The 27724-nt window shown below is 40.3% G+C and overlaps 1 protein-coding gene across 5 annotated transcripts in view; it reads left to right on the plus strand.

Moving 5' to 3' along the window:
• The window catches only part of LOC5578483, a 389689-nt gene extending 364162 nt beyond the window's left edge, over positions 1 to 25527 (plus strand). For all 5 annotated transcript variants that reach the window (XM_021849424.1, XM_021849425.1, XM_021849427.1 and 2 more), the window contains exons 4-10: positions 12978 to 13180; positions 13264 to 13442; positions 13502 to 13677; positions 13747 to 13960; positions 14025 to 16364; positions 16438 to 16708; positions 25257 to 25527. In XM_021849424.1, coding sequence (XP_021705116.1) covers positions 12978 to 13180; positions 13264 to 13442; positions 13502 to 13677; positions 13747 to 13960; positions 14025 to 16364; positions 16438 to 16708; positions 25257 to 25268 — 3395 coding nt within the window. In that variant the 3' untranslated portion in view covers positions 25269 to 25527. The remainder of the gene's footprint in view (positions 1 to 12977; positions 13181 to 13263; positions 13443 to 13501; positions 13678 to 13746; positions 13961 to 14024; positions 16365 to 16437; positions 16709 to 25256) is intronic.
• The last annotated feature ends 2197 nt before the right edge of the window (positions 25528 to 27724 follow it).

Below are 27724 nucleotides of genomic sequence, written 5' to 3' on the forward strand. Positions count from 1 at the left end.
CGCTTGTATGGCGATTTATTTGTTTAATGTACCATACAATTCATTAATTACAGTCACCCCACAGTCATGGATCAACTAAGGGTCATTTTTCCGAACAACATATGATTAAAAATCATGGTGACGCTATACAAAACAAAATTACCTCCCTGGCACTGCAGAATATAGTTGTTTTTGAGAATACACCTCAAAAACCCCGAACAAGTTTCGTTTTTGATAGAAATTTCAAACGATGTCCACCCCACAGATGTGGATCAATCGGAGAGGAGGATCCCTATTATGGATCAAATCGACTCATATAGTGGTTATCACGCCCAATGGTATGGGTGCCCTAGTGTAGATGTAGTTGTGAACCTTAGAGGAAAACAATATGCACTCAGTCTAGAAAAATACCCAGAAACCGGGTGTAAATTTTTCAAATTGGGTAATATTTCCATATGCATTTTGATGAGTCTGGAAAGCGTGTGCAAGTTTCTTTGAGGAAAACAAAAACAAACTGTGTATGACGAGCGTATGCTAGTCTACGTGTGTTCAAATGTCACTCAGCTCTATTATGGATCAGAACACTATAAAAGCAATTTATCTGCGAGGTAAACGAATGGTGTGTTAGTGAAAGCATAGGTTTTGGCGTTTGTTTCGTAATCGTCTTATCATTGATTCATAACTGTGGTATGGGTTTCCATGTTCTGGGAACATGGTTGACATTTTATTTCCTACGTTCGGAAAAAATATGCTCAAGCATATTATAATTTATTGCGATGCTGTACAGACTTATGGTTTACATAGGTAAAATGTGTTCTCCAACATTGCAACTATATTTGATGAGATATTCCTGTTTCAATCTAATTCTGATCCATATCCATAACTGTGGGGTTACTGTATCTACTTATGAACTTAATACTTTCGTAAGTCATATATTACTTTTTGATGCTTTAGAAAAGAATTGTATTTTTCCATTTAAAAGCAACGAAGAATTTTGAATGAAAACTGCAGGCATATTTTAGTTACAAATCGATTTAATCTAAATTCATTCGTACAATTTAAGCTCAACTATATCCTACATGAATGTTGCAGTCCTTTTGTGCATGTGTGATACGTCCTGGAACATTTTTGAAATCGACATCAGATTCAGCTAGAAATACATATTATGGATCCGGTAGAAATCAAGACCAACACTTTTTTTAATTCTTTTTTTCTTGGGCCCCGAGCGTCGCAGCTAATAAGTGAATAGTGCGCTGTGTTCATAACAATCGTAAGAATCCAGCGTCACACTAAAAAAGTGATTTCAAAATTCGCGGCGCGATCCGATTTGGTGGCGATGCGACAATAATTTGATCTTAGAGACACGCAAAAATGTTAGTTTTGTTACGATATGGTATTCATCGAGGAGATCTTAGAGAGAGAGGCAATTTGATAAGAGATAGCTTCACATATTCCTCATAATTTTCACCTAGGATAACTCTATATGTTGTTATTCGATTATTCTAGGAATTTTTTCAATAGACATTCCAGGTTTTTTTTTTTTTTTTGTCGAAGTCACTTTTAATCTAACTCTTCTTTTGGCTAAGTAAATTGATTTTGAAAGTTCAATTTTCAAAAGTTCAAAATTCAATCTATATCAACTTCTTAACCTAATACTTTCGTAACTCAAATTTTTTTTATGCTTTTATATATTGTTTTCCTTTCGAATATTCATGGAATTTCTTCAATTAACATTCCAGGGTTGATTTCAAGAAATCATTCGTCGAAGTACTCGAATTTTCTCAACGAACCGTCGACTGTACTTTAAGAAATTTAAGGGGATTATAGAACGAAGCCACACCTCAAATTTTCAAGAGCACAAGACTTGAGAACCAAATAGTGCTCCGCGTTGAAAATTTATCCCATTGGTCACCACCAGCAAGCAAGTTATTTGATTGATTTTCAACGCGAACTGTTTTCAGATTCTCCAGTCTTGTGCACTTGAAAATTCAAAGTTTGGCTTCGTTTCATAATCACCTTAAGGAATGCATCTTTAGGGTCCGGCCAGAAATTCCAGCAAACACAAAAAAATGGCTTCGTCAACTGTTTTAAGGGTTTATGGACAAAATGTCGAAAGACAAAACATCGAATCCCAAAACTTCGAATGCCAAAACGTCAAATCTCAAAACGTCGATAGGTTTTGTCCCTATAGACGTTTTGAGATTTGATTTTTGTTTTTTAACTTTTTTGTCACCCAACGTGTTTATTGGGGGTCAAGCCAAGGGTGACAAACTTTACAAAATTTTCGGAGTAGGGTAAGTGTCCCCTTAGTTGTGGGTGTTCCTATAGTTGCGGTAGTGCCGTTTTCAATGATTTTATTACATTATCCACAAAACCGACACTGCCAATCGACTTATTGGCTTGTTGATGCACGGAATAGTTGAAAAAAGCGTTCAAATTGATTCAAAACTGATGAAATATTACTAAAATTGCTAAAACTTTTCTTACTTGTACCAATAGTTGCGGTAAAATGTTCCTATAGTGGAGGATCCCATAAGAAAACAACGGATACCGCAACTAAAGGAACAGTGTACCAATAGTGGAGGTAATATTTTTCACTGACATGCCGTGGATTACTGCGATGAAATCATTTTTCTCATTAAGTCAATGGTCGTTAATTCCGGTTACAACATCAACATGTACATTAATTGCGTTTCTTGAATTAAGGCGGTTAAATGAAGTTCAATCGTGCTTAGTACCTCCACTTTTGGTACATCTACCCTACTCATACAAAAAACGTGACAAAGTGGGGAGGAGGTTGAAAAAGTTGAAACTTAGCGTAACATAATTTGTGTACCATCCCCAAGGCTTTATAAATAAAAGGTCGAAATACAAACCAGATCGAAATGTTCGACCAGACAAAAAATCAAAAATGATTTGCTTGAAGGGATTTTTTTGCCCTTTGTGAAAAAAAAAGGTTTTTGAACTTTTGTCCCTTATTTTTTGTTCTTCAACCTTTGAAGCTTTCGTTCTTTTGTCTTTCAACTTTCTGCCCTTTCGACCTTTTGTCATAGTTATTATTATTATTTATTCAGTTAACACCTGAACAGATAACACTGAATCTACAGTTTCACGCCACAATACTCGGTTCGAGGTCGCATCTCTCTATCCTCGGTTCTGCCCCAAGCTTGCCAAACTCTTTCGTCATAGATTCTCTACAAATATTCGACTGAGATGGCATCTTCAGGAATTCTTCTGCAGTTTTCATATTCAGATTATAGATGGCAACACTGTTATCAAAAGGGCAAACTATATGGGGGTGTTAGATGCAGATACCAATAAATTTTAAAGATGTTCACCAGAGCGAAGTAAGTGTTGCATGCCATACACTGCCGTTATACGTGTGTTGCTTTTTGTGCATTTAAACTTTTTGTCAGCAAACAGTATATTTTTACGCATAGTTTTGGAAAACACTTACCAATAATTAACTTTGTTCGGAAACTCAATGAAAAGCAAGCCAAGTCAAATTGTCCCATTGTTGAATTTCCACGCATAACTGTCCCACTACTGTATTTCTACGCATAACTGTCACACTACACAATTGGCTGCGCTGATCTCGAACAAAATATTCAGTAGGAAGTTTTTAATTAGCTGGTGTTTGGGAAAATCGTTTTGAACATTTTCTTACGTCGGCTTTACATCCCATGTGGAACACAACCTGTTTTATGTGTTTGTAATCATGCGAGCCTGACGTCAAATTTGATTGAAATTTTTAATATCTACATATTTTTCCCATTCGTTTTTCAATGATTTTCAGTTGAATTTTCAGGATCAAAATTCTTCAACCGGTCATCGATTAGAACTTTACCGTAATTTTGGATTAATCACGAACAGTACTGAAGTAATCCCACTTGAGGAATCAGTAACCACTTTAATTTCGAGTCCAAACCAATTCTAAACAAAAATAGTTCGACTGTTTTTGGATGACTTGGCCACATGCTGGATTGTTCCGAATACCGGTTCACTGGTGGAAGTGGCCATTATATTGGCAAATCTGAAACCTGGCTTGCGATGTATCAATTTTCATGAATTTGCAAATCAAGTCAAAAGGTGGTTCAAATGTATTTGAATGACTTGACCACATGTGGGATTGTTCCGAAGTCTCGGATCCCTGGGGAAATGGCTACTAAACAGTCGGTTCTGAAACCTAGCTGGCATCATCAAACTTCATAATTTCCCAAATCAAGGCTAAAGAAAGGTAATTCAAACGTTCTTGGAAGACTAGATAACATGCCAGGTTGTTTTGGATACCCTGTTCGCCAGAGGAAGTGGTCATTATATTCGCGGTTCTGAGATCTATCTTGCGACACATCAAACTTCACGAATTTGCAAATCAAGTCAAAAGAAAAATAGTTCAAGAGATTTTGGATGACCTGGCCACATACTGGGTTATTCCGGATAACTTGTTCTTCGGTGCAAGTGGCAAATATGTTGGCGGTTCTAAAACTTAATTTGCGATGTATCAAATTTGATTTTGCAAACTATGTTTAAATAAATGTCAAATCGTGTGAAGATTTGTGTAGTGAATTTTGGGTTAAATATGTACTCCGCATAACAACGTTGAATTTGCAGATGAGTTTCTGTCAAGCCTGCAGCTGAAAGAGTCGATATAGGAATTTATTACATCTTATAAACTCTCTACCATACTCATCCACTCTTTCTTTCACTATAATAAAACATTTTCTCATTATCACAAATACACAAAACTTTACTTTCCATCCCAAGCTATGAAATCGTATTTCTTCACTTCTTCACACGTGGCTCCATTTGGTACATGTCACTTGAGCCTTCATTAGGTGCCTTAACATAGTCTTAAGGGTATACGTCCTCTACATTCGGTACGTAAGAACGGTCATCTACAGCAGTATGCTTAGCACGTAATTGGTCACAACTATCAGCGGGACTGTTATGCGTAGAAATTCACCAAAAACCCCGTATTTCTAGGCATAACAGTCCCACATTGAAATTCGTAGCTAAATTTTCTTTATTCCTTTAATAAAAACTCTTGACTCAAATGAACACGCTATTCTTTATACTATTGTAAAGATATTAATTAAATTTACCACAAACCTGGTCAATACGAATGTTGCAATGTGTTAAAATCTTTAAACGCGTTTTTCTCGATTGCATATTTTAGAACATGGGACAATTATGCGTATAACGGCAGTACAGTCGGCCAAAGCACAAATGTTCATGTGGCTGGCAACACTGTTTAAGAAGAATTAAGAAGAGATCAATATAATAAAACTTGAGCAGAGTAGAAAAAAAAGAATGCTTATCAACATAGAAACACTATTCAACTGTAATCCACCCGACCAGTGGATTACAACAAAATTGTAGCACAATTATATCGAGTTTTGTTACAAATAACAAATTTTGTTTAATTTTTGTTAGAAGCACTTTGAGTTGATGGAGGACATTATAACACAGTCAAAATAAAATCAGTCATAATGACATAGGCTGTTTCAAATTTGTTTCAATTTAAATCATAATTAAAGCACAATTTTTTATAAAAAAAAATGAAGTAATTGAGTATGACAAATTTTGTTACAACTTAGTTATGGAAAATAATAAAATGAGTTATATTTTTGTTTGATTTTACACATAATAAGTTTCAATTTTGTTTAAGAATTCCGCTGGTGAAAATTAAATTCGGCGGTGCTAGGCCACGTGCAAATGTTCTGTAGAAACATGTTTTTCGAAGTGATAGATGTGTTTTTTATCGGAGATTATACATGAAGATGTCTTGTGTAGTCTTGTTGTTTACTTTTATTCGATTTGCTTGCGAATTTGTGCAAAATGCTTAATGCCAATGCTAATAAGTTTCATGTTTGTTTAAATTATAACATATTTTGTTTCAATTTTGTTTAGTATAGAGGAAATTGTGTTATAAGGCAGCATCCATAAATGACGTAGCATATTTTAGCCAATTTTTGACACCCCCGTCCAAAGACAAATTAAAGACCTCCATGTCCCTTGCACTTTCCCAAAATATTATGGCTCATAAGGTAATCTAGAATGCCGTGAAAAGTGTACTGCGATCTGTCAAACTTGGGTACCTTTTGCACTACCGAGGGACCAAATGCAGTACTAGAAGTGGTACCCAATCTGAGCCCGAGTGGGACGGACCTGCCCCCGTCCCCCATCGTAGCCGATTTTCCTATACCTAATACATGGATCGTCACAAAACCATAGAAGGGGAAGAGGGGGGAGTCTTCCCTAAAATGCTACATCATTCATGGACGATCCCTAAATTTTGTTATTTTAACTGCTAACCAGCCAAAACTATAACATATTTTGTTGGGAAAAACGCGCTAACTGAATAACAAAATCAGTAACAACTCTGTTGTAATCTAATGATCGGGCAGTTTTTCATGAAGGGTTCAAAATTTTGTCGTTGATGGCAACACTAATCAAGTGAAATTCCGCAACCAGGCAGTGCTAGTGAGCATAAAACTATTGTTTTGCGGATATCTCAGGATCCTGACCACTTTCAATGACGGCCTACTTCGCCGTAAGGACTAACATGCGGTTGTCATTGCAATGCGTGATTCTGCCACCAGCCGAAGTTTTGTTTTGTTCTTATATCTCAGGAGCCTGCCTACTTAAAGAGATGGCGTCTTCGACAAAGCTGCTCAGTAGCTCAAGGCTACCATTATTCTATTCAACTGATTCAAGATTTTGAAACAATTGTTTTGTGGATATCCCAGGATCCTGACCACTTAGAATGGTGGCGTCTTCGGCAAAGTTGTTCAGTAGCACAAGCGCTTTTGTTGTTAAAGCCATGATATTCTAAATTTAGCCACCAGGCAACGCTAGTGTGCATGAAACTTTAGTGCGGTTATGTCAGGATCCTGACTACTTAGAAGGATGGCGTTTCATGGTTTTTATAATGATAGTGCTTGAGCTGCTAAACAATTTCGCCAAAGACGCCATCAGGATTCTATAATATTCATAAAACAAAATTTTCTTGTTCATAAGCACCACCTGGTGGTAAAATCTAGAATTTCATGGCCTCAAACAATGATAGTCATTTAGCTATTGAAAAACTTTGCCGAAGACGCCATCTTTTTTGAGTGGTCAAAATCCTGAGATAACCGTGAAACAAAAGTTTCATGCTAACTAGCGCTGCCGGCTGGCTAAATTTCAAATCCCATTGTTTTTTTAATGATAGCACTGATCAGCTGATCAACTTTGCCGAAGACGCCATCTCTTTAAGTAAGCAGGCTCCTGAGATATAAGAAAAAAACAAAACTTCGATGCCTACTAGTGCCGGCTGGTGGCAGAATACCGCATTGCAATGACCACCGCATATTAGTCCTTAAGGCGAAGTAGACCGTCATTGAAATTTGTACACGTCATTGATGATTGTTGCTAATTTATCTCACGATTTTGAATCAAAGAAAGTTGGTTTAGCACTGACACAGCTGAAAAAGTATCAGCATACTTTATGCATGTTAGCGCGTACAGTGATACTTTTTCAAGTCATGCGCTCTATAGCGAAGCGACTCGCGACGCGGCGAAGTTGGTCAAAAATCGAACTTTGCATGTTGGTTTACCCATTTTTAGTCGCGAAGCAGTATATAAACTTTCAAGATTGAGTTTTATCACTTTGAAGCTGAAAATGAAAAAAAAAACGAATGACGGGCTACTTAGCCTTAATCTACTGAACAGTTTTGCTGAACATCATGGGGGGGGTGAAGTACTGTAGCAAACATTTACCGCCTCTACATTTACATCACAGACAAACAGACGTCACACTCTCATCATTGTCCATCGACCACCTTTTTAACGGTCGATTCAAAAATATGGTAGGTGGCCAATCCGCCACCCGCAGCGCTCGCATCGTTTTTGTTCGTGTTTGACGTTTACACGCTACCGCCATCTGTTGGTCTGTCGGCCAAACACACCGGTTTTAGCATTGGGCGTACATGTCCTCGTGACTATGATTTTGATCGAGATTTGTTCTTAGTGTTACGTCTGTTTATCTGTGCTGTAATCTTCTTCTTCCCAACGTTTTTCAAACATTCGGGTTGACTTTGCGGTTTCCAGGGTTTTTGAATTTTTGCTCGATAAAGGCAGCATGAAACTATAGCATGAAACTGAATTTGTTTATATTTATCGCAACGGAATGATTGTGTTCTTGCTGTTAGAGCTTATAGAATTCAATTAGTTGAAAACACCAGCGAAATATTAGCGATTGAATTATTTAACTTTTTTTTCAATCATTCACCTCGGAATGACTGCCCGAAAACGATCATAGTGGAGAGACAAAAACATTCAAGCAGTGTGTGAACAGTTGGCAGCCCAACGTTAGGTGGTATTCGAGTGGACAAAGGTACGGTGCTGCCATCTGGGAAAAGTTTAAGGGATTTTACCCAGCGAGGTATAGGGAGTGAAATTTCAAATGCTTATATAAAATTAACAACAATAGTTATTTAAAATATTTTCCGTATATGTTGATAGACTATTGATTAGCTACATTATAGGCATATAATTTTGAGTTTTATATTTTTTCTCAATATGCTGCTGATAGTTTATCAAAAGTCTAACCTCGTACACTCAACAGAATTAAATTAAAATGTGTCTTGAATTTTTTAGAAGCATTTGAAAACTGTGGTAAATTGTGGTCACAGTTCCCAAGCCTGATTATGACCATTTGTTATGATTTTTTTTAAGATGTTGGTCATTTATGAAAACGATCGTTAATCTAAATTTCGGTCGTAAAAAAAGGTTGGAGTGTATAACCTTAAACAAAGTAAAAAAAATCAGATATACCTCTGAGAGCTCGTCCAAGAGCTCTTTTACAGATTCTTACAGTAATTTTACTTATTTTACCTATATCTTAAGTGATATAGTGTGGGGGTACCAGTTATGGTCATAATGGTTCCCTATTTCGCCATACGTGATTACTTGACTATCTTCTCATTTTGAAAATTTGTATGTGTTGTAATAGTAATAGTAAGATTGATCTTAATCTTGATGTTAAAACATTCAAAAAGATTTAAAATGTGATTGTTAATAAAATTTCACATATGGCCAAATAGGAAACCACTATATAATATGATTTCCTACGGAAATTACACCTAAAACATATTGTACCGGGTACCCCCGTTGGTTTGACCACATTTAATCTGAACACTTTTTAATTTGTGCCACGCTAATTTGCACATTGTTCAGATTAAAAATGGTTCAAACGTCATTCTGATCATGAAAGACAGTAAAGTGGAAAGGAACTCTGCGAAACGGAACAAAGAATCAAAATAAAACAGCCAAAAGAGTAACCAGAAGTAAGATTTTCTGTTGCTCGTAGGATGACTAGAAGTTCAAATTAAAAATGAACCCCGATGGTTTGCATGAGGTACCGTTCAAATTAGCTGGGGTACACGGTATTGGCTTGTCTAGGAATATATCCTGTGAATTTCATAGAGAAAAGCCTTATGATTTTTCTCAGAATTCCTTCAAATATTGAAACAGAAATTCTTCCAAAGATGCTTTAGAAATAATTTCAGAGAACTTTTCAGGACTCCATCAAATGCTTACTTCAGGTTTTACTACCATTTATCCATGAATATCTCTTAGAACACTAAACTATTATTTGAAGAATTCAAAGGAAATATCTCAACATATTTTTTTTATTTACAAGTTTTTTAGAGGATATTAACAAAAAATCCTTGGAGGAGTTCCTGTAAGAATATTGGGATAGTTTCTAGAAAAAAAATCATTAAGAAGCACTTTGATGCATTTTTGATGCTTTCTTGGGTAAATTTGTATAGAAATCTCTGGATGCAGTTCAGGAGTTACTTTTCAAATTATGCTTGACAAAATTCCATGATAAGCTCCTACGGAATTTATTGTTTCTTTTTTTGGTGGAGTTTCTTAAGAAATCCATAGAAAAATTCTTATGTGAATCTTTGTAGGCATTTTAGTTTTTTATTTTCTGTTGTACTTATTTTTGTTCATTTTTAAATAATTCTAGAAAGCAAGCAATGAAGAATTTCTGTAGGAAATACCAAGAGTAATTTTCAGAGTTCCTCAGAAATATCTCTAGAAGAACGTTTGATAAAATCATTGTTTGGATTTCATTGGAAAATCTCCAAAAAAAATCTTCAAAAATGAAATCGATGGAAGAGATTTGGATAAAAATCATTGAAGATTATGAAAAAAAAACTAATGTGTAAGAAAACATCTTCATCTTCATCTTGCAAAGTAGTAAAGTAAAGTTAGATAAAATTTGAAAGAAATCTTAAATTTGAATGAAAAAATGGTATCAAGGAAAAAGTAGCAATCAAAGGAGTAGTTTGAGGAGGAATCTTTGCACCAAATAATAATATAAAACTCTAGAACTCATGCATTGTGTCTCTTAAGTATTAAATCTAAATTAAGTGAAAACACTCCTTGAAGAATCCAAATCATCCGTATGAAAAATAAAAAACCAAATTCTGGAAAAATCAAACAATTCTTTCCCAAGACGACTTTCGCATTATGTAACAAGATTATAATAATTATTGATCGAATATTAGAAATAAACATATAAGCACAATAACTTTTGACCCAACATTCATTACAGCTACTCACATTGCACGGTATACACAACAAGGTAGGCTATTACCACGTGTAAACAAACGATTTTCAATCAAAACATGTGTCGTCATTCCTATCGCCAAGCATGGGGCTAGAAGGATAGTAAAAGAGAGCAGGCTTTGCTTTCTCTTGTACTCGTTCGAGATTGAGATAGGAATGACGTCACTTCCAAGTGTCATTTTTCGGAATATAATACCTTGTTTCTTTTTATCGTGCTCACATTGCAGTGAAAACACTATAATCGAAGGAACCATTTTATACGCCGAACATCACGCACACATAGATGCGCACAAGTTCTTTTTTCTCAGTCCAGACGAATGAAAAACTTTGTTTGCGTTCTCAATTATATGCGGTTGCTCAGGAAATTTCTTAAAATTTCATAAATTATAGAAGTTTTACGGCGTGTGACTGGAATGAAATCTCTCAGAGAAGATGTACGAAGGTTTCCATGCTATAAATAAATGCCTGGTGAAATTAGCCTCACAGGGAGCGGGAACAAATTTGAATTGTATTGTGGTGCGGCTCAGTCGTTTGCTAATCAGGTTTCGCTTGGTTCGTATACGTCCATGCTATTTCAGTGAAAAGTACAAACCTGTGCAAAGTAATAATTGAACTGATGTTATTTATCGAATTACAGTGGTTTTATTGCATCTTTGGTGTACAAGTGTACGAACCACAGCATTCACTAAATTGCACTCGAAAAATGATTCAATGTTGCAGTTTGTTTAAGTTTTATACGACAAATAATAGCGTTTACGACGAAGTAGACGAAATCCTACATGAAACACTTTTATGCTGTTTTGATACCTGGTTAGGCTGACAATCCATAGGAATTCTGCCAATTAAATCTTTATACTTGCTCCAATATGGAAATTTCCAAATTCATTACTCAGCCAACAATTAGAACCAAACCCCGTTTTGGATTCCACCTTGCTCATTGTGGAAGAAAAGAGAGGTATGATGTCCATCTTATTTTAATGTTTCTTGAAAAAAGGGTGCAGAAGTTGTTTATAGTGATCGTTTTGAGTAAAATTCGCGAATAATCTTTTGAAGTAAATGCTCCCCTGATGGAAACCCCAGCTACGTTCATGCGTCCCAACCTCCCAACTAGCCGAAGCGAACACAGGAAGAGGAAGTATGTGTGAGAGTTATAAAAGAATTGGTTAGCCCAAGATGCCATCAATGAACACAGGACGACGACAACGCATGGGATTTATCTAAAAAGCTGAAACACTAGCAAAAAGTGCACTCCGGGATCTAGATATTCGCCTTCGCTTGCCCGCCCGCCGTTGCTTAGCCATGTGAAAAGTGTGAAAAATACACCCTGCTTCTGGTGCACTCAGTCACGTCAATTTTTTGCATTTCCGCACATAAATGATGATAGATGATTTCTCCCCGCTTGTTTTTTTTTTGCGAGGACGATATTTTTGCAGCGATTATTTTCACATAAGGGCGGCGAGCGTTTTGTTTTTGTCTCCCGGGCCATGTTGGAGTAAAAACTTTGAAGAGTTTTGTCTGAACGCCCGTCGCTTTTCACGCTACCCGGCGGCTGTCAGCCCTTGTGAATGAATAGGACCTCTCTCTCTCTCTCCCTATAAAGATGAAGCTTCCGGGGCTAAGATGATTTATGACATGCGTGCCTTCAGCTAGTGGCCCATCCACGGGAAGTAAAATTATGGGGGGCTGGTTGATCGATCTCATTGTTAGCTTGTGACGGGAAATGCACGATGAAAAATAGCTGCTTGTTGAAGAGAATGAAGTGGACATTTTTTTCTATCGCGCAAATCTATTGTTTATGAACAAAAGTTGTTGACGAAAATGAAACAATTGAACCATTGGTCACCGAAAAGATATCAATCTTCGTCTGGCGCAAATGACGCTGGTTGACAAGCTGTTATGAATGATAGTGCGGGATTTTGTAAACAGATCAAATTTTCGTTGGTATCTGTCAGTGACATTTCCTTTCATCTCAACAATAAGCAAAAAAAGGACTGTTAGTTAAACAACTTGAGAACAAGGAAACCTCTGCATCTACACATGGTTTACAGAGTTAGCTGTATTAAGTTCTTCAACTTAAATACAACATGCGATAACGAACCTCGACCGATAACTGGCCTAGCCCAGAACAGGGGATCCGACAGCATACTGATTGTGTTTGCAAAAATCTACTTAAATTTCTGTAACCCAACTGAATGCAAGCGCTATTGTAAAAATGCTGCGTTTGCATAACAGGGGAGTGCCTCAAGCAATGAATACCTTACTTATCTTTTATAATGTAATATAGAGGAAATATGAAGAATTTTACTTTGATCCGTCATTTACCGAAAACAACAGAAACTTACAGCAGTTTCCTCCTTTTTCTCGTTCGCTCACAGATTGTCTTCACCTGCAGCTCTACCGCGACTCCAAAGATCGTTACAAAAATGGAACGACCAAGGCTTCCCTCTCGTTGCAGCACTTCCTGGGCGTCGAATCTGGTTTCACCCTGGACAAGGAATCCAACACGATAGCAATAATCTGTCAGGACGTGATAGTAGTGCTCGCTTTTGACACCAGAGAAAGACTGATACAGTGGCAGGTAAGAGATGAGTTACTCCTATGATTCTCCCATAGGTTGATCCCACTCTGAATCCTCGATATCTTACGTTTGTTCACAAACAGGTCAAGATATCCAACAACTTGGGTGACGACTTGCAATATCTGGTGCTGGTCTCGTCGGCGCCACCAAAGGCCAAACTGGCGACGGGACCAGCACGAATGCACATCCAGGATCATCGGTTTTGCCTGACGACGGGTGTTCCACCTCGGCTAACTGGCATGTGGAACATTCAACATCTAAGGTACAACAGATCTCGTACAGAGTCTCAGAAGTATGCTAATGGTTTTCAAATTTCCACAGGCGATACGGGGTAGTTGACAATCGATTTTGCTTTGAGGGTGGCTCGAGCTGTGGGAAGGGTGAAGGTCTGTACGTTTTCGTGACTGACCTTGGCGAAGAAATCACACACACGCTAAAACTTGCATCACAGGGTAAACTAGCTAGTAAGAAGCGTGCGGCCGCTAAAAAGTTAGCAGGTATTATTTCAATGTCAAATTGTCACATTATAAACATGATTTCAACATGCCGTTAATTTTGTTAAACAGCTCTGGACAGCCCACGCAAAGGTGCAGAATCACGCTGCACAAACTACAACGATGAGATCTGCACGGTTCATATCGAGAACTCGAACTGTGCTTGTCGAACGCCGTACTGGCCGTCGACGGAGTCCCGAGATCTGGACAGTAACTATGGTTGTGGAGATACGGCTTCAGTGTCTGAAGGGCACGACAGTATCAACGACATGGACTCATTCCCAAGGTAAGTTACTATCACATAACTCCGACATGTTTTGAGATATTCACTCCCGAAATCCTTAACCTAGGAGTACCGTGGCCAATTTGGAGCGCTGCATGAGTTGTATCTCGAAATTAGGAGCCCCATCAATGTCTCGAAGCTCGACGGTAACCGGAACCCCTGGAGCAGTGGCGCCAACTCCGGCGTGGCACACGATGACTGAACACAATAATCACATCAATCAATCTCACATTTCGAAAACACCAGCATTAGATAGAATGTCCCTTTGTTCCCATGGTAGCAGTAATAACTCGGAATATTCTATACCCAGACAAACCTGCGCTCCAAGTCAGCCAGGACCCGAGTCGTGGTACGAGAAGGTTCCGGCTACGCAATTTACCTGTATGCACAATCGTCCTACTTCACCGTGTCAATGTTGTCCTCCGGGTCGGCCTCCGAAACCCAAAGAAATCCCTCTACACATAACAGCTCCCCTCCATTCTGCCATGATGACCTGCAAGTCTCCCCATGCGAATAGTCACGTAGGACCTTATGAAAACTATGACATACCAAAAACCCCTGTTGCCATCGACGACAGTGAAAATACGTCGGAAAACTATGATACACCTAAGAAAATACAAGAGTACCTGTCCAAAGAGGCGATCAGCAGTGGTAAAAGCGACGTTGGTAGCTATGGCAACTACGATACGCCCCTTTCGTTGGGTAAGGCAGTCTGCGGCTGTTTAAATGGCAATGAAAATCAATCTGCAGCTAAAGTGGAGACGGAATTGGAAGGCCCACGAGTGGACTGTACCTGCAATCGAGTTATGTCATGGGCTGACAACTGGATCTCATTACCATTATGCAAACGAGGGAGTGGGATAGAGAATACGGGTATACAGATCAATAAGGTTAAACTTAGCGGTGAAGGTAAAATGCCAGTAGTAGACGCGAGTTCGGAGCATGCCATCTACGCAACGGTTGACATGACCAAGAAGATCCGACGGAGATTGGAAGGAGCATGTGAATGCGGTAATGAGAATGCCGTAAGTCTGAAAGATCGGAAACTGTCCTCAAATGAGAACTACGAAGATGTTGAAGTCCTTCCAGAAGAACAGAAAGCAAATTATGCCAATCTTGAGTTTGAAAAATCTCTTGAAAATTATGAAAACTCAAAAGAAGTGCTTCAAAGAGCTGGTCTCGCCTTGCACGACTTTGAAGAAGAACAGAAAATTTGCCATAAATGTGGTCATCTAAGCGTAAAAACACCGGAACCCGACGCAATAAAAGTAGACCCTCCAGCAAATGATAAGCAAGAAAACTATATGATGATGGAACCTGCAAAAATCAAATCCAAATTTCCTGGTTACATACCCATGTCTCCAGCGGTCCCAATATCATCCACCGAAACGGATCCTCCACCAGCATCTCCCACTGCACCACCCCTCCCATTCAAATCGGATCTTCTGAAACAACGAATGAACAGAATAATCGGTGAAAAATCCGCAAGTAATCCAAGTCTTTGTGGTCCAGCAGTGGATAGAAGTCGCAAGCGAATAGATGATGAATCGCGTATTCCGGGAAGTGCCATGCTCAAAGCAACCACCAGTCCGTATACTCGCAAACAATTGTTAGATCATAGTGATCTACTTCCATGTGATAAGAGGTTGTCTCCAAGAAAACGATCCGCTTCCGCCGAATCATCCCGTTTCCTAGACGAAGCTGACGAAGCAGAAAGCCCTCTCAGTGGAACCGCTTCTCCCAGTACGGAAACTCTACGAAAGCCTTCAACACCAACTTGCAATATCGAAGTTCGACGATCATCCTCACCTTGTGTCCATCGAGAAGCGGAACCATGTTCCGAGCCAGCCTGTTGCGAAAAGTCTGCTCCCATCGAAACGGAAGATGAGATCTCCGCTTCCACCAATCCTAGTCAAAACTCTCAGTCTGTGTACATCCGACGATCCGAAAGTGTACCGTGCAAGGCACAGAACCGCGACAGTTCGAGCTCCAATGATTCGGGTGTTTCAACTGGATCTCTTCGACAACGGGGCACAGATTTCACGGAGTTTGAACTTCCTCTCACGACGGCCATGTCCGCACGCAGGCATCAGCGACACGTACTGCCTCAGCAGAACTGCGTTCATTCTTCGCTTCCACGGCGGTCGAAATCGTTTGATCCACTTCGAGAGTTATCATTCCAGTTCCAGAAGATTCGCGTCCCAGAGAAAAGCACATCCGCTGAGGCGGAGGTCCCAATCTGTCCACCAAAGACCAAAACGTACGGTAGTCCTGACATTATGGCTGCAACTACGGCTCCGTATATCGATTCCCGAAGCACCAGCAGTGGCACTTCCGACATGTCCGATTACATTGAAACGTTGTCGCTGTCCAGTCACAGCTCATCGGATGCGCCCGAAGGAATGAGGTGAGTTGGAATTCTTGTCTCCTAACACTTCCAATGCATTTTTACAATAAAACACATATTTCCCCAATCTCAGACACATCCGTCAGGCAACGTCGACGCTGCGACCCCGTTCCGGCAAAGAGTACCAAAACATAGACCGATCGATCCTGGCACTGACGCAGCCCGGTAGTGAATCGACGGCGCAGAAGCATCCGGGAACGCCGTCCCAACTGCGGGGACTGCTGTCCTGTTCGGCCAACTACGCCAACATTACGCCCGTTCCGGAAAATGCCGAATCACCTAGTCCAGGCTACCAGAGTGGTAGCTCCCCGCAGGAAGCACAGGGTCAACATTTCATGTTCAAGGTAAGTGATGCGATTGTTGTCTACGTGAGCTCATTTTGATAATATTTTGTCAAAACTAAATTGACCATTACAAAGTAGATTTGTTTTGAAACATGTTACATCAAAATTCTACCACTTTGAGACTACTGCAGCCATTGACTGTTCTCTGACTACCAAGATGTTGAAAGCTTTCAACGTTTTTCTAGCTTACTCTGCATTTAAGAGTGTTGTAATGCTAATAGAGCAACAACATCAGGCAATTTTATGCCGTTTAGGTGCTCGATTGTAATGGTTCGTCATAGATACCAACGTTTGGATCACAATCAATTACTTCTATCAAGTTCATACATGTACCTCTCCAGTTACGACTTGGAAGGGGTCGGACAAAACGCCGTTGTGCCAAACTCTTGGCGGATCATGCCAATGAATTGATGGCGTACATTACAATTGGAAACGAACTTAGAACTGTTCAAACTTTTAAGCTGATTAGCCGCAATTCATGGTCCACTCGCCGTCTCCCCCGTAAATCAAGAAGGCTTCGTCTCCATTCACGGCCGATGCAATGTAGAACAGGAGGCTAGAGAGACCTGAAACTAAGCGGGGAATGTATACAATGCCAGGCCAACTCACGACGCAATAGACTCTCCGGCAATCTCAGGGCTTTTCACGAATACAAAAAAAAAACAAACACGGGAACTCTCACTTTACTTGTGCATTTATTATAAAAATTCCCTTTTGTGGCGTGTGAGTGTTGTTCTGTATTGTGCAAGTATGTGTAAATTTGTTTAATTTTGCCTACTTCTTATCATACCGGTACATACCGCTACCAATCCTGCTGTGCGGCCGGAACTCTCGCTGGAATGACGAAGCGGGCGGATGTACGGACGGATTCTCCGGTCGGTTGATGGGACAGCGGGCATTGTTGGACTAGGTGGATAATGTGTCTTCCCTCTTACGCGCAATCGGCCGACCGTGGCATGGCCACCTTAGATGGCCGAGAGGGGGATCTCCTTGACGATTAGGGCCGACGGCCCGAGATATGGGTCCTCTATGGAGAACAAGCTTCTTAACTTTTTGGCCCGTAAGCCCAATGCACATAGGTCCAAAAGCCATATCTAGGAAGACAAAAATGATTGCGCCTAGATCGTTCATTTTAGATAGGGGGATTCGGGGCATAATGGACACATTAAGCAAATACTTTTTTAAGGCCATACAATGACCTATTTTGCAATTAACTCCCGGCTAGTTTTTAAGTTTGATATTAGTACGACGTGCTACATTTATTCATGGTAATAAAAAGCATATCATATGCCAGAAAAGTGAGATACAAAATTAGGTCCGAAACAAGGCTGGTAAAAAGGCAAAATGAACACTTGAATAAATTTAATTATTCCAGAATAGTTAATGTCTGTCAGTCGTTCCGCTGTGTGAAAGGGCTCTCCCTCTATCATAAGAGCTAAAAAGAACCATTTAGGGTTCTTTATTTTGCTCAAAAATTAGATTCTCCCACTGCCTTGCTTATATGCCAATTTGAAGCAGAGAAAAACTTGAAGTCAAATTTGGAAGGACAATTGAAGCAAAATATACACTTTTTTACCGTCAAACATTTCAAAAGCAATACAGATTTCATGCAGTGTATGAACTTTTAATGAAGTATGCATACTCTCAGAGATTGAGGGGGTGTCCATTTCGCCCCGGGTGTTCATTATGCCCCTAATCCCTCTATATGGTGTCTTCAGCATTTTTATATTCAGACATTTATTACCGTGATGTGAAATCAGGGTGGCCAACATGGTTTACGAGATCAGCACATAAACTTTTTTGCTGACGCATTTAGGCCTACACAATGTTCTGCAATTTTTTAGAACAACCGATTTGGAGCAATTTTGCCGAAGAACCCAAATGTCTATCTCTTATGGTTCGCGAGTTATGATTTGTTTTTAACAAAAATGTTAGGGCGGTACTGAAAAATCTACTAAACAGCTCGAAGATTTATTATCAACTGAAAAATCAGTATTTTCTTGATAACTTTTTATATGATATTTTCTCGCAAAAACTTTATTCCGAACACTTTTAGAACTTTTGATTGCGCAAGTTTTTTCGAAGAAACTACTATTCTATCTCTTATGGTTACCGAGTTATCAGAAATTTTCTTCGAAAAAATGGTTGTTTTCAAATACCGATATCTCCGAAAGGCGCTAACAGATTTTCAATCTTTTGTCGCTATTAGAAAGATTATCTCTTGCCTTATTTATGGTGAAAAAACTGTGAGGATGTTTTTTGTTCGAATAAATTGACAAAATTTTTAAAATAATATGTTTTTAAACGAAAATTGTCCATAACTTGAAAAATAATCGAGATAGCTCTTTGGTGCCTTCAGCAAAAATGTGCAAAATTGAAAGTTTTGAAAGTGTTTCATACATATTTATCATAAACCGAATTTTATATTGTAAAGAAAGCGACAAAAGAGATACTTGCTGGGACAACAGAGATAACTGTGTCAATTTAAATTGAATATATATATGTATTGATATAAGATCGATCACAGTAAGCGAAATCTAAGGAGTTAGAGAAAGTTAATTGCTGAAGCAGTTTTAACAGTGATTCATGGAACATTAATCTATAAACGAAGTCTTGTTATTTCACGCGACATAATTTTTTTCCAGCTAACCTATGACGCCACCAATTCTCGCATACACCTCACTGTATCCTTCTTGAGTACCGTAAAACGGGGTAACTTTGCTAGTTTTTTCGAAGAAAACTTGAATATTTATGCATGCTGTTTCAAAGAATTATAATTTATATTTTTAAAACAAGTACTGGCATCCTACCTATCGATTGCTGTTGATAGATTGCCAAAAGATTTATTTTGAATGGATATATAATTTTTCATATAATCGAAAGTCGGTTTTCTGTTTTGGGGTAACTTTGATAATGGAGTATGCATCGAACAAAATTGAATGAATTACGAACATTTGTAGGGCATTGCATAGGCGTTTAACGTTATATGGAAATTTCTGACTTAGATTACAAAAATGGTCCCAGTTTGTGAAAATGCTTTTCGCTAAGAGATTTGAGACCGTATTCAAGTTCTATGGTAACTAGGCTGCCAAATATAAGTGGCCAACTATTCAGAAGTACATCAAATAGTGATCGTACAACAGATTGTTTGTAATCGTTTCAAAAATGCTAAAATTGTGTCAATTTTTAATATTCGTGTAAAAGCCTTAAATGGTCTCGATTCAAATGAAAACAGCTCTTATATGGAGTGTCATACTAATATTCTTCAGTTTTGCATTCGTTTCGCTTAACCGATTAACAGAAATTATGATATTTCGTTTAGTATGTGGTGGGTTACCCACTATCAAAGTTACCCGCATTATCAAAGATACCCCGTTTACGGTACCTTCACTTACACGCCTTGCATCCAGTCGCCCGGAAAATTCGCGGTGACCTAAATATAGTTGATGCAGCAGATGAGCGTATATTGCGGGATCTGCTTTGAGCATCTCGGCTGATATGCGATCGACCCCAGGGGCTTTGTTAGATTACATACTTTGAATCCTGCAGTGATGGAGCTTCGGTGTTGACGCGACTAATACGCTGAACCCAAGGCGGATCATACGGATGAGGTGTTGGTTGCCGGTTTGGTACTTGAAAAACTTGTTCGAAGTGCTCAAACCAGTGATTTAGCTATGCAGTCGTGTCTTTCACGGGACTCGTCGAATTCATCTCTGCCCCGCTAAGGCGTCGTGAGATATCGTGGAGGAGACGAATGTCACCGGTTGCTGCGGCTTTCTCATCTTCTTTCTTCATCTTCTTTTATGGGCATCGTGGCCGTGCGTTTAGCGGCGTCAGTCGTTTAGGCGTATTGTGTGCGACGAAGCGTGGGTTCGATTCCCGCTCCAGTCGGTGAAAACTTTTCGTCAAATGGAAAATTCATCACTGGGCTACTGGGTGTTTCGTGTTGTCCGTTGCCTAATGTTCGTGATTGTTCAGTCTGTGCAGCCTTTGGCTGAAGACGGTGTAAATTGTCTTTTTCTTCAGCAAAGGAGTCCGCCCACGCTTGTTTGTCTCATCTACCTGAGCGCTTTACTTCCCTTTCGAGAACCGTGTATAGTTGATCCAGGGGCCCAGAGAGCCGTAGCGGTAAACGCGCAGCTATTCAGCAAGACCAAGCTGAGGGTAGTGGGTTCGAATCCCACTGGTCGAGGATCTTTTCGTAAAGAAAATTTTCTCGACTTCCCAGGGCATAAATTATCTTCGTACATGCCACACGATATACACATACAAAAATGGTCATTTGGCACAGAAAGCTCTCAGTTAATAACTGTGGAAGTGTTCATAGGAACACTAAGCTGAGAGCAAGCTCTGTCTCAGTTGGGACGTAACGCCAGAAAGAAGAAGAAGAAGTAAAGTTGACGGGTAAGTGCCTTGGCTCCTCTGGTTTTCGCCTGCTCCGGCTTTGGCTTCTCTCCGCTCCCCTATCTTCTTCCATGTTTCATCGGTGATCCACTGTTTTCTCCAAGTGCGTAGCTCACCCCGATTATTTTCGCTGGTCGTGATGAAGGCATTCTTGATGGCAGTCCATTGCTCTTCTACGCTTCCACCTTTCGAAATATTTGGAGCACGAGTCTCCAGTTCTTCGACGAAGGACCTTTTAACTGTGTCAGTTGGTGTGTGTTAAATCGACGTCCGACTCTTTCCTCCTGTCGAATAATCCGCGCAATGCCTAGAGGTTCATTGCCTGAAATCTCTTTATGGATCGTTGGTGCGCTCGAGTCTGGAATATTGTTCTCCCGTTTGGAATCCATATTATAACAATGGCGTTAAAATAGTTGAATCGGTCCAATGACGGTTTCTTCGATTCGCCTTACGCAAACTTCCTTGGAGTAACCCGTTCCGTCTGCCAAGTTATGAGGATCGTTGCCGGCTGATTGGTGTGGAGCTGCTTCGAGTTCTTAGGGATACGTCAAGAGCTCTCCTGGTTGCTGACATCTTGCAAGGCCGAATAGACTGGAGCTATATACTACAGCAGATCAATATAAACGTACAACCGCGAGCCCTGCGTAAGAGTGTTATGATGAGAATGCCGCTTCATCGAACTAATTATGGTTCGAACGGTGCGATTGGTGGAATACAGCACGTTTTCAACCGAGTTTCTGCATCATTCGATTTTCACCTACCTCGGTCAACTTTGCGTCGGCGCTTTGTGTCACATTTCGCAGAACAGTATACTTAAGTTTTAAAATGTTTTTAATTTTAATTTTAATTTTAGTCCATTCTATTATTAGGGCTTTTGAAGTCGGTTGATATTGACTTTTTAAATAAATAAACTCGATGGAAGGCACCTCGCCGATGGTGATGGTCGGATGCGATTTCAGCGCTACGTTTATTGCGCACATCCAGAAGGCTCCGTTTCCGCTTTCGGCTAAACAGATGAGGTCAATTTGATTGTCAGTAAAGCCGATCTTCGCATTGAAGTCGCCCATGTAAATGTTGATATCACCCTTCGGAGTTTTACCCACGACAGCATTGAGTTGACCGTAAAAGTTCTCTACGTTCTTTACTCGGCAGCATCGGTTGGCGCATAACATTGGACTATGGTAAGGGTTAGAACCCGTGTTCTAAATCTGGCGACGATTATTCTCTCATTTATAGACTCCCACTTCATAAGCGCAGCGTAAGATTGGGCGCTAAGCAGAAAACTAACTCCACGGAGCCGAGGTGCGTGTTCACCTCGCAGGCCAAAATAAAGCAGAATCTGTCCCGATGGTACTCTGTGTTCTTCAAAGTTTGACCAACAGACTTTGCTCAGTCCTCGAATCTCGAGCTTTATGCAACGCGTCTCGTTGGCGAGTTGTGCCAGTTTACCCTGCTGGACTAGGGTTAGTACGTTCCATGTTCCAATTCATGTCCGTTGTTTCGCGCTTAAAATTGTTGCTGCTGAATCAGTTCGTAATCTTTCGTAATCGTGGTAGAAACTTGTGAGGACTCCATCGACTCACCATTTTGCAGCCGATTGAGTTCGATAATGCACCCGATATATTTACCCAGCATTGCATATAAAGCTTTGTAGCCTTAATCGACCTTATCAGCTTCGGAGTAATTCGTGTGCGTCCATAATCTTAAATAGCTCTTCAAGATCGATAGTATGGTGTGCGGCCTTAAAATTGACGAAAAACATAACACGTAACACTATTGGATTGGATTAGCTATCGAATACCCATTCACAAAGCCTGCTTGAAAACCCCCCTTTAGTCTACTTCCAAAGCTTTTAATAGCATTTTTAACCAAACTAAACGTGGGAGTCAACACATTGCTCTCGTCCGCCGTACAACATAACTATGACCTGGTTTTCTGCCTCTAAACCATTAAATTGTTCATCGTACTGCTGCTCTCTCCCCAATTACCGTTATCCTTATCATAATCCCGCCTCTCGCCATCCTAGACTGCGATCCATGATCTCCAGGTCCTAATGCACCTGGTCAATCCATATAGCTCGCTTCACGTCTCTTTGTTTCGACCGGATTTGAAGCAAACACAGTCTTTACAAGGCTTTTGTCCGCCATTCTTGCAGCATGCCCTGCCCATTGTATCCTTCCAGCTTTGGCCACCATCTGGGTACTGGGTTCGCCGTAGAATTGGGCGAGCTCGTGGTTCATCCTTCGCCGCCACACACTGTTTTCCTGCACACCGCCAAAGATCGTCCTAAGTACCCGTTTCAGGTGGATGTATAGGTCTGCCACCTTTTCTAATTTTCGGTTGACAATGTCCATATCATCCGCGAAGCAAACAAATTGACTGAATCTTCTAAAAACCGTACCCTGCTGTTAAGCTCGGCTCTCCGCATATCATCTTCTAGCGCTAAATTGAACAACAGGCACGAAAGTACATCACCTTGTCGTAGTCCCCGGCGGGATCCAAACGAACTGGAATGTTCGCCCAAAACCATCACACCTTACATCATCACTCTTATCAGTCTCGTGAGCTTCCCGGATAAGCTGTTCTCGTTCTTAGTATTCCATAGCACTACGTTGTCTATACTATCATATGCCGCCATGAAGTCGATGAAGAGGTGATGCGTTGGGATCTGGTTATCACGACATTTTTAGGGGAATTTCCGTACAGAAAAGATCTGGTCCGTTGTCAATCGGCCATCAACGAAGCCGGCTTGATAACTTCCCTTAGACTCGTTTACTACAGGTGACAGACGACGGAAGTTGATCTGGGATAATAATTTATAGGCCGCATTTAGAATGGTGATCGCTCGAAAGTTCTCACAATTAACTTGTCGCCTTTCTTATAGATGGGGCATATTACCCCTTCCTTCTGCTCCTGTTTTCTTGATTGTGCCTATCAGCCGGTGCAGACAAATGGCCAGCCTCTCCGGGCCCATCTTTATGAGTTCAGCTCCGATACCTTACCGATACCATCCTTACCAGCCGCTTTATTGTTCTTGGGCAGGTGAATGGCATCCTTAACTTCCCTTAAAAGTGCGGGCTGGCTGGTTTCCATCGCCCGCAGTACTGAAGAAGGCATTTCCTCCATTGTCCTATCCTTCATTGCCTGTGCTTTCAGCGACATTCAGGTTTTCGTCGAAGTGCTGCTTCCATCCTTCGATCACCTCACACTCCTCCGTCAAAATGCTCCCATCCTTATCTCTGCACATCTTGGCTCGCGGCACGGAGCCGTTGCGGGATGCGTTGAGCTTCTGATATAACTTACGCGTTTCTTGAGACCGACACAGCTGTTCCATCTCCTCGCACTCTGTTTCCTCCAGGAGGCGTTTTATTCCGAAAGAGGCGAGTTTGCTGTTGCCGTTTCCGTCTATAACGTTTCACGTTCTGCCGGGTCCCTTGCTGTAGCATGACCACCCGCGCTGCATTCATCTCCTTTAGAATCTGCCTACATTCCTCGTCGAACCAATCGTTCCGTCGACTCCGTCCCACGTACCTACCTGACGTTGCTCTCAGTTGCATCGTTGATGGCTGCTTTCACTGCTCTCCAGCAATCCTCGAGAGGGGCTTCATCCAGCTCACCCTCTTCCGGTAATGCAGCCTCGAGGTGCTGCGCGTATGCAGCTGCGACATCCGGTTGCTTAAGCCGCTCTAGGTCATACCGAGGCGGCCGTCAGTACCATACGTTAACGATGGAGAGTTTTGGGCGCAGTTTAACCATCACTAGATGGTGATCAGAGTCGCTACGATAGGTCCTGACGTCGATAATGTCGAAGACGTGACGTCCATCAATCAGAACGTGGTCAACTTGTGATTCTGTCTGCTGTTGTGATCTCCAGGTGTATCGGTATGGAAGGCTGTGCTGGAAGTAGGTGCTAAGAATGTCCATATTTCTGAAGGCGGTGAAATCAATTAGTCCTGTAGGTACGCGAGGTACTAATGGTTCACCATGCCCAGCGTTTACCAACCGGTAACGTATGTTATTAAAATAAAATCGAACATGTTTTCTTTTCAACAAATTAATCATTGCAATTTATTTAAATACTGACCCTAGGAATACAATTCCACAAGCATAACTAAGAACTTTTATCTTTTTTTTCTCGTTCCAGAACTCGTCTTAGGTTCGTGAGCGCCACAGCCCGTCAACAAATGAAAGCAATAAAGACTAACTTTTCTAAATATAAGTATAACAAAACTAGAGAATCAAAAATACCTATCTATATACACATATTAAATAGAAAGAAAAAAAAACTGTTGCAAAAATCCTGTTTTGGAGATAAAACCAAACAAATTCCGCGCACTTGAACCGACAAACACTAGCGAGCATAGCGAATTGTACCTCTCTCCATCCGTAATCTGAACGAAGCAAACAACATCCAAAGCAACAATAAACTAATGGGAATACTGGTCCGTTCAAGCACCAACCAGAACCACAGACTCCATGGAAGCTTTCTTGAACCTACAGAAAAAAATCCTGAACAATGGACCGTCCGGAAGAGACGTTTATTTTCTTTCTATTTGGACCAAATAATTATTTTTCCGTTCTGTGTTTGCGCGCGACCTTTGATTGCTTTGTCTTCCTATTCATTGATTTGTAACCTTTAGGGCAAATAAGGTCCTCCCCCGCATCGTTCTAGGGCTGCGGATCCCCTACTGGACCAATTCCCAATTCTTCGCCACTCACTCGAGCAGTTATGTAATTTGTGATATTGAACCGAACTCAGTTCGAAACCCTACGGCATGTGGGTTTGTTTGTCCTGTTGAATCCAACGGAGAGAAAGCCTCCAGGGCTAAGGATACACACAAGATCCTCACCACATCATACAAATCAACGAAACGGTGGACTCGGGGAGGAGGAGTTCGTCGATGAGAGAGCGAAGGCAAACAAAAGAAAATGAAGTATGAAGGTAGGTGTGCACCCCGGCCAAAGAAGGATACTTTTCCAGATCGCCCACCACCACGTGCTTTGGTTTTACATCCAGGAAAATAACAAGCAAGCGACCGGAAAGCAAACACGAGAGCTGACTGACTGCTTTCCCGGTAAGTTCTTGTGCGAAGTGAGAGCGTGGCTGCGATTACTGGAAGGGATTTTCCTTCGGTGGGGATTTCTGGGAACATGTGGACAAGTGGCGGAAGCACACATCAAATCAGAGACTCGAAACTAAGATAAATATGGAATCCAAATAGTGAGTGTTTTGTCCAGGGGCGGCTCGAAAAAGTGAGTATTTGGGACAGTTCTGAATAACATCCCAAATAAGTAACCAGTTAGTTAAGACCAAATCAATCGTATAAGGGTTTCTAGAAGAGGAAAAACAAGTGGGTTATCAGGGTATTGAATTGAGAAATACCCAGAAGACACTCATCAAATAAAATTCTGCCGTTGGAATTGCTTTGCGTTTTATTCCATGAGCGATGTTTTGTATTAAAGTTACCGATGACAAAAAAATTTGATTTACGCAAGTCGTTTGAAGCAAATTAACTTGCTGCCCAGAGCATTGAAAAGACAAATAGGCAGCTATGAGAGTATATTTACCAAGCCGTGTTGCAACAGAAACACCTAAAGTTTCAAAAACTTTAGCTCCAAATGACGAAAAAATTGATGTTTTATACATCTATAAATGATGATTTCAACTCCCCACATGCTCCATCCAGTCAATCATTACGATAAGAGATGAAATACAAATTATGTCGCGCGAAATTTCAACCTTTTTTACCTTCCCATGTCACACTTTTTTGTATTTAACTTGTAAAAAAAATGTAAGGCTTGTCACGCTTGGCTTGACCGCATACAACAAGCCACCCGCCCTCTCTGTGGAGTGTGACATAATTTGTGCATGAATTCTAAACCAAAAAGTTTGGATCTCCTATCGTCTTAGTGAGGACGTAATGCCAAGAAAAAGAAGAAGAAGAAGAAGAAGAAGTGGTAAATGATTTCTGTAGAATTGTGTTGTTGTTGCTTCGTTCGAATTGCAACGTGTTAGTTGTACAATACTTTTCCATAAACTACCGTATCAAAAAACCTGCTTGTACCGATACCGATACTCGCTATATCAATTCATCCCACATGAAGTTTTTTGTTTAGTTCATCCCAAAGCAGCGTAAAAGTGTGAACGGTTCTCCAATCTTCGAGCGTTCAAGAATGAAAAGCAAAAACTTAAACAATCTCCAAACACAGGAAATGAAACAACAACGACTTTTTATTGTTTTTGTTATAGGTGAAGCCGTATGAACTGTAATTCAATAGAATATTTTTGTTGAACTTTGCTTTGTTAGAGTACGACAGCAAAAAGCAAATACCGGTTATACATTCGGATACGAGTAGCAATCCACAATGGAACAAAAATCCAAGCAAAAAAGTTCCAATCGAAACTTTTATTCTTCAAGTGCTAGTCTACAACTAACAAGAGCCCCGTTTAAAACTGAATGCAGGACGTTATTGTTGTAAATATATATATATTAAAAAGATGATATACATTTTGTGTAAAATAACTATTGCCAAAATACTTATTACGGAATATTTATTGACATATTAATCGAATACCTATTATTGACGCATATAACCCAAATATTAGTATAT

The sequence above is a fragment of the Aedes aegypti genome, chromosome 3 (assembly GCF_002204515.2).
Source record: "Aedes aegypti strain LVP_AGWG chromosome 3, AaegL5.0 Primary Assembly, whole genome shotgun sequence".
NCBI lineage: Eukaryota > Metazoa > Arthropoda > Insecta > Diptera > Culicidae > Aedes > Aedes aegypti.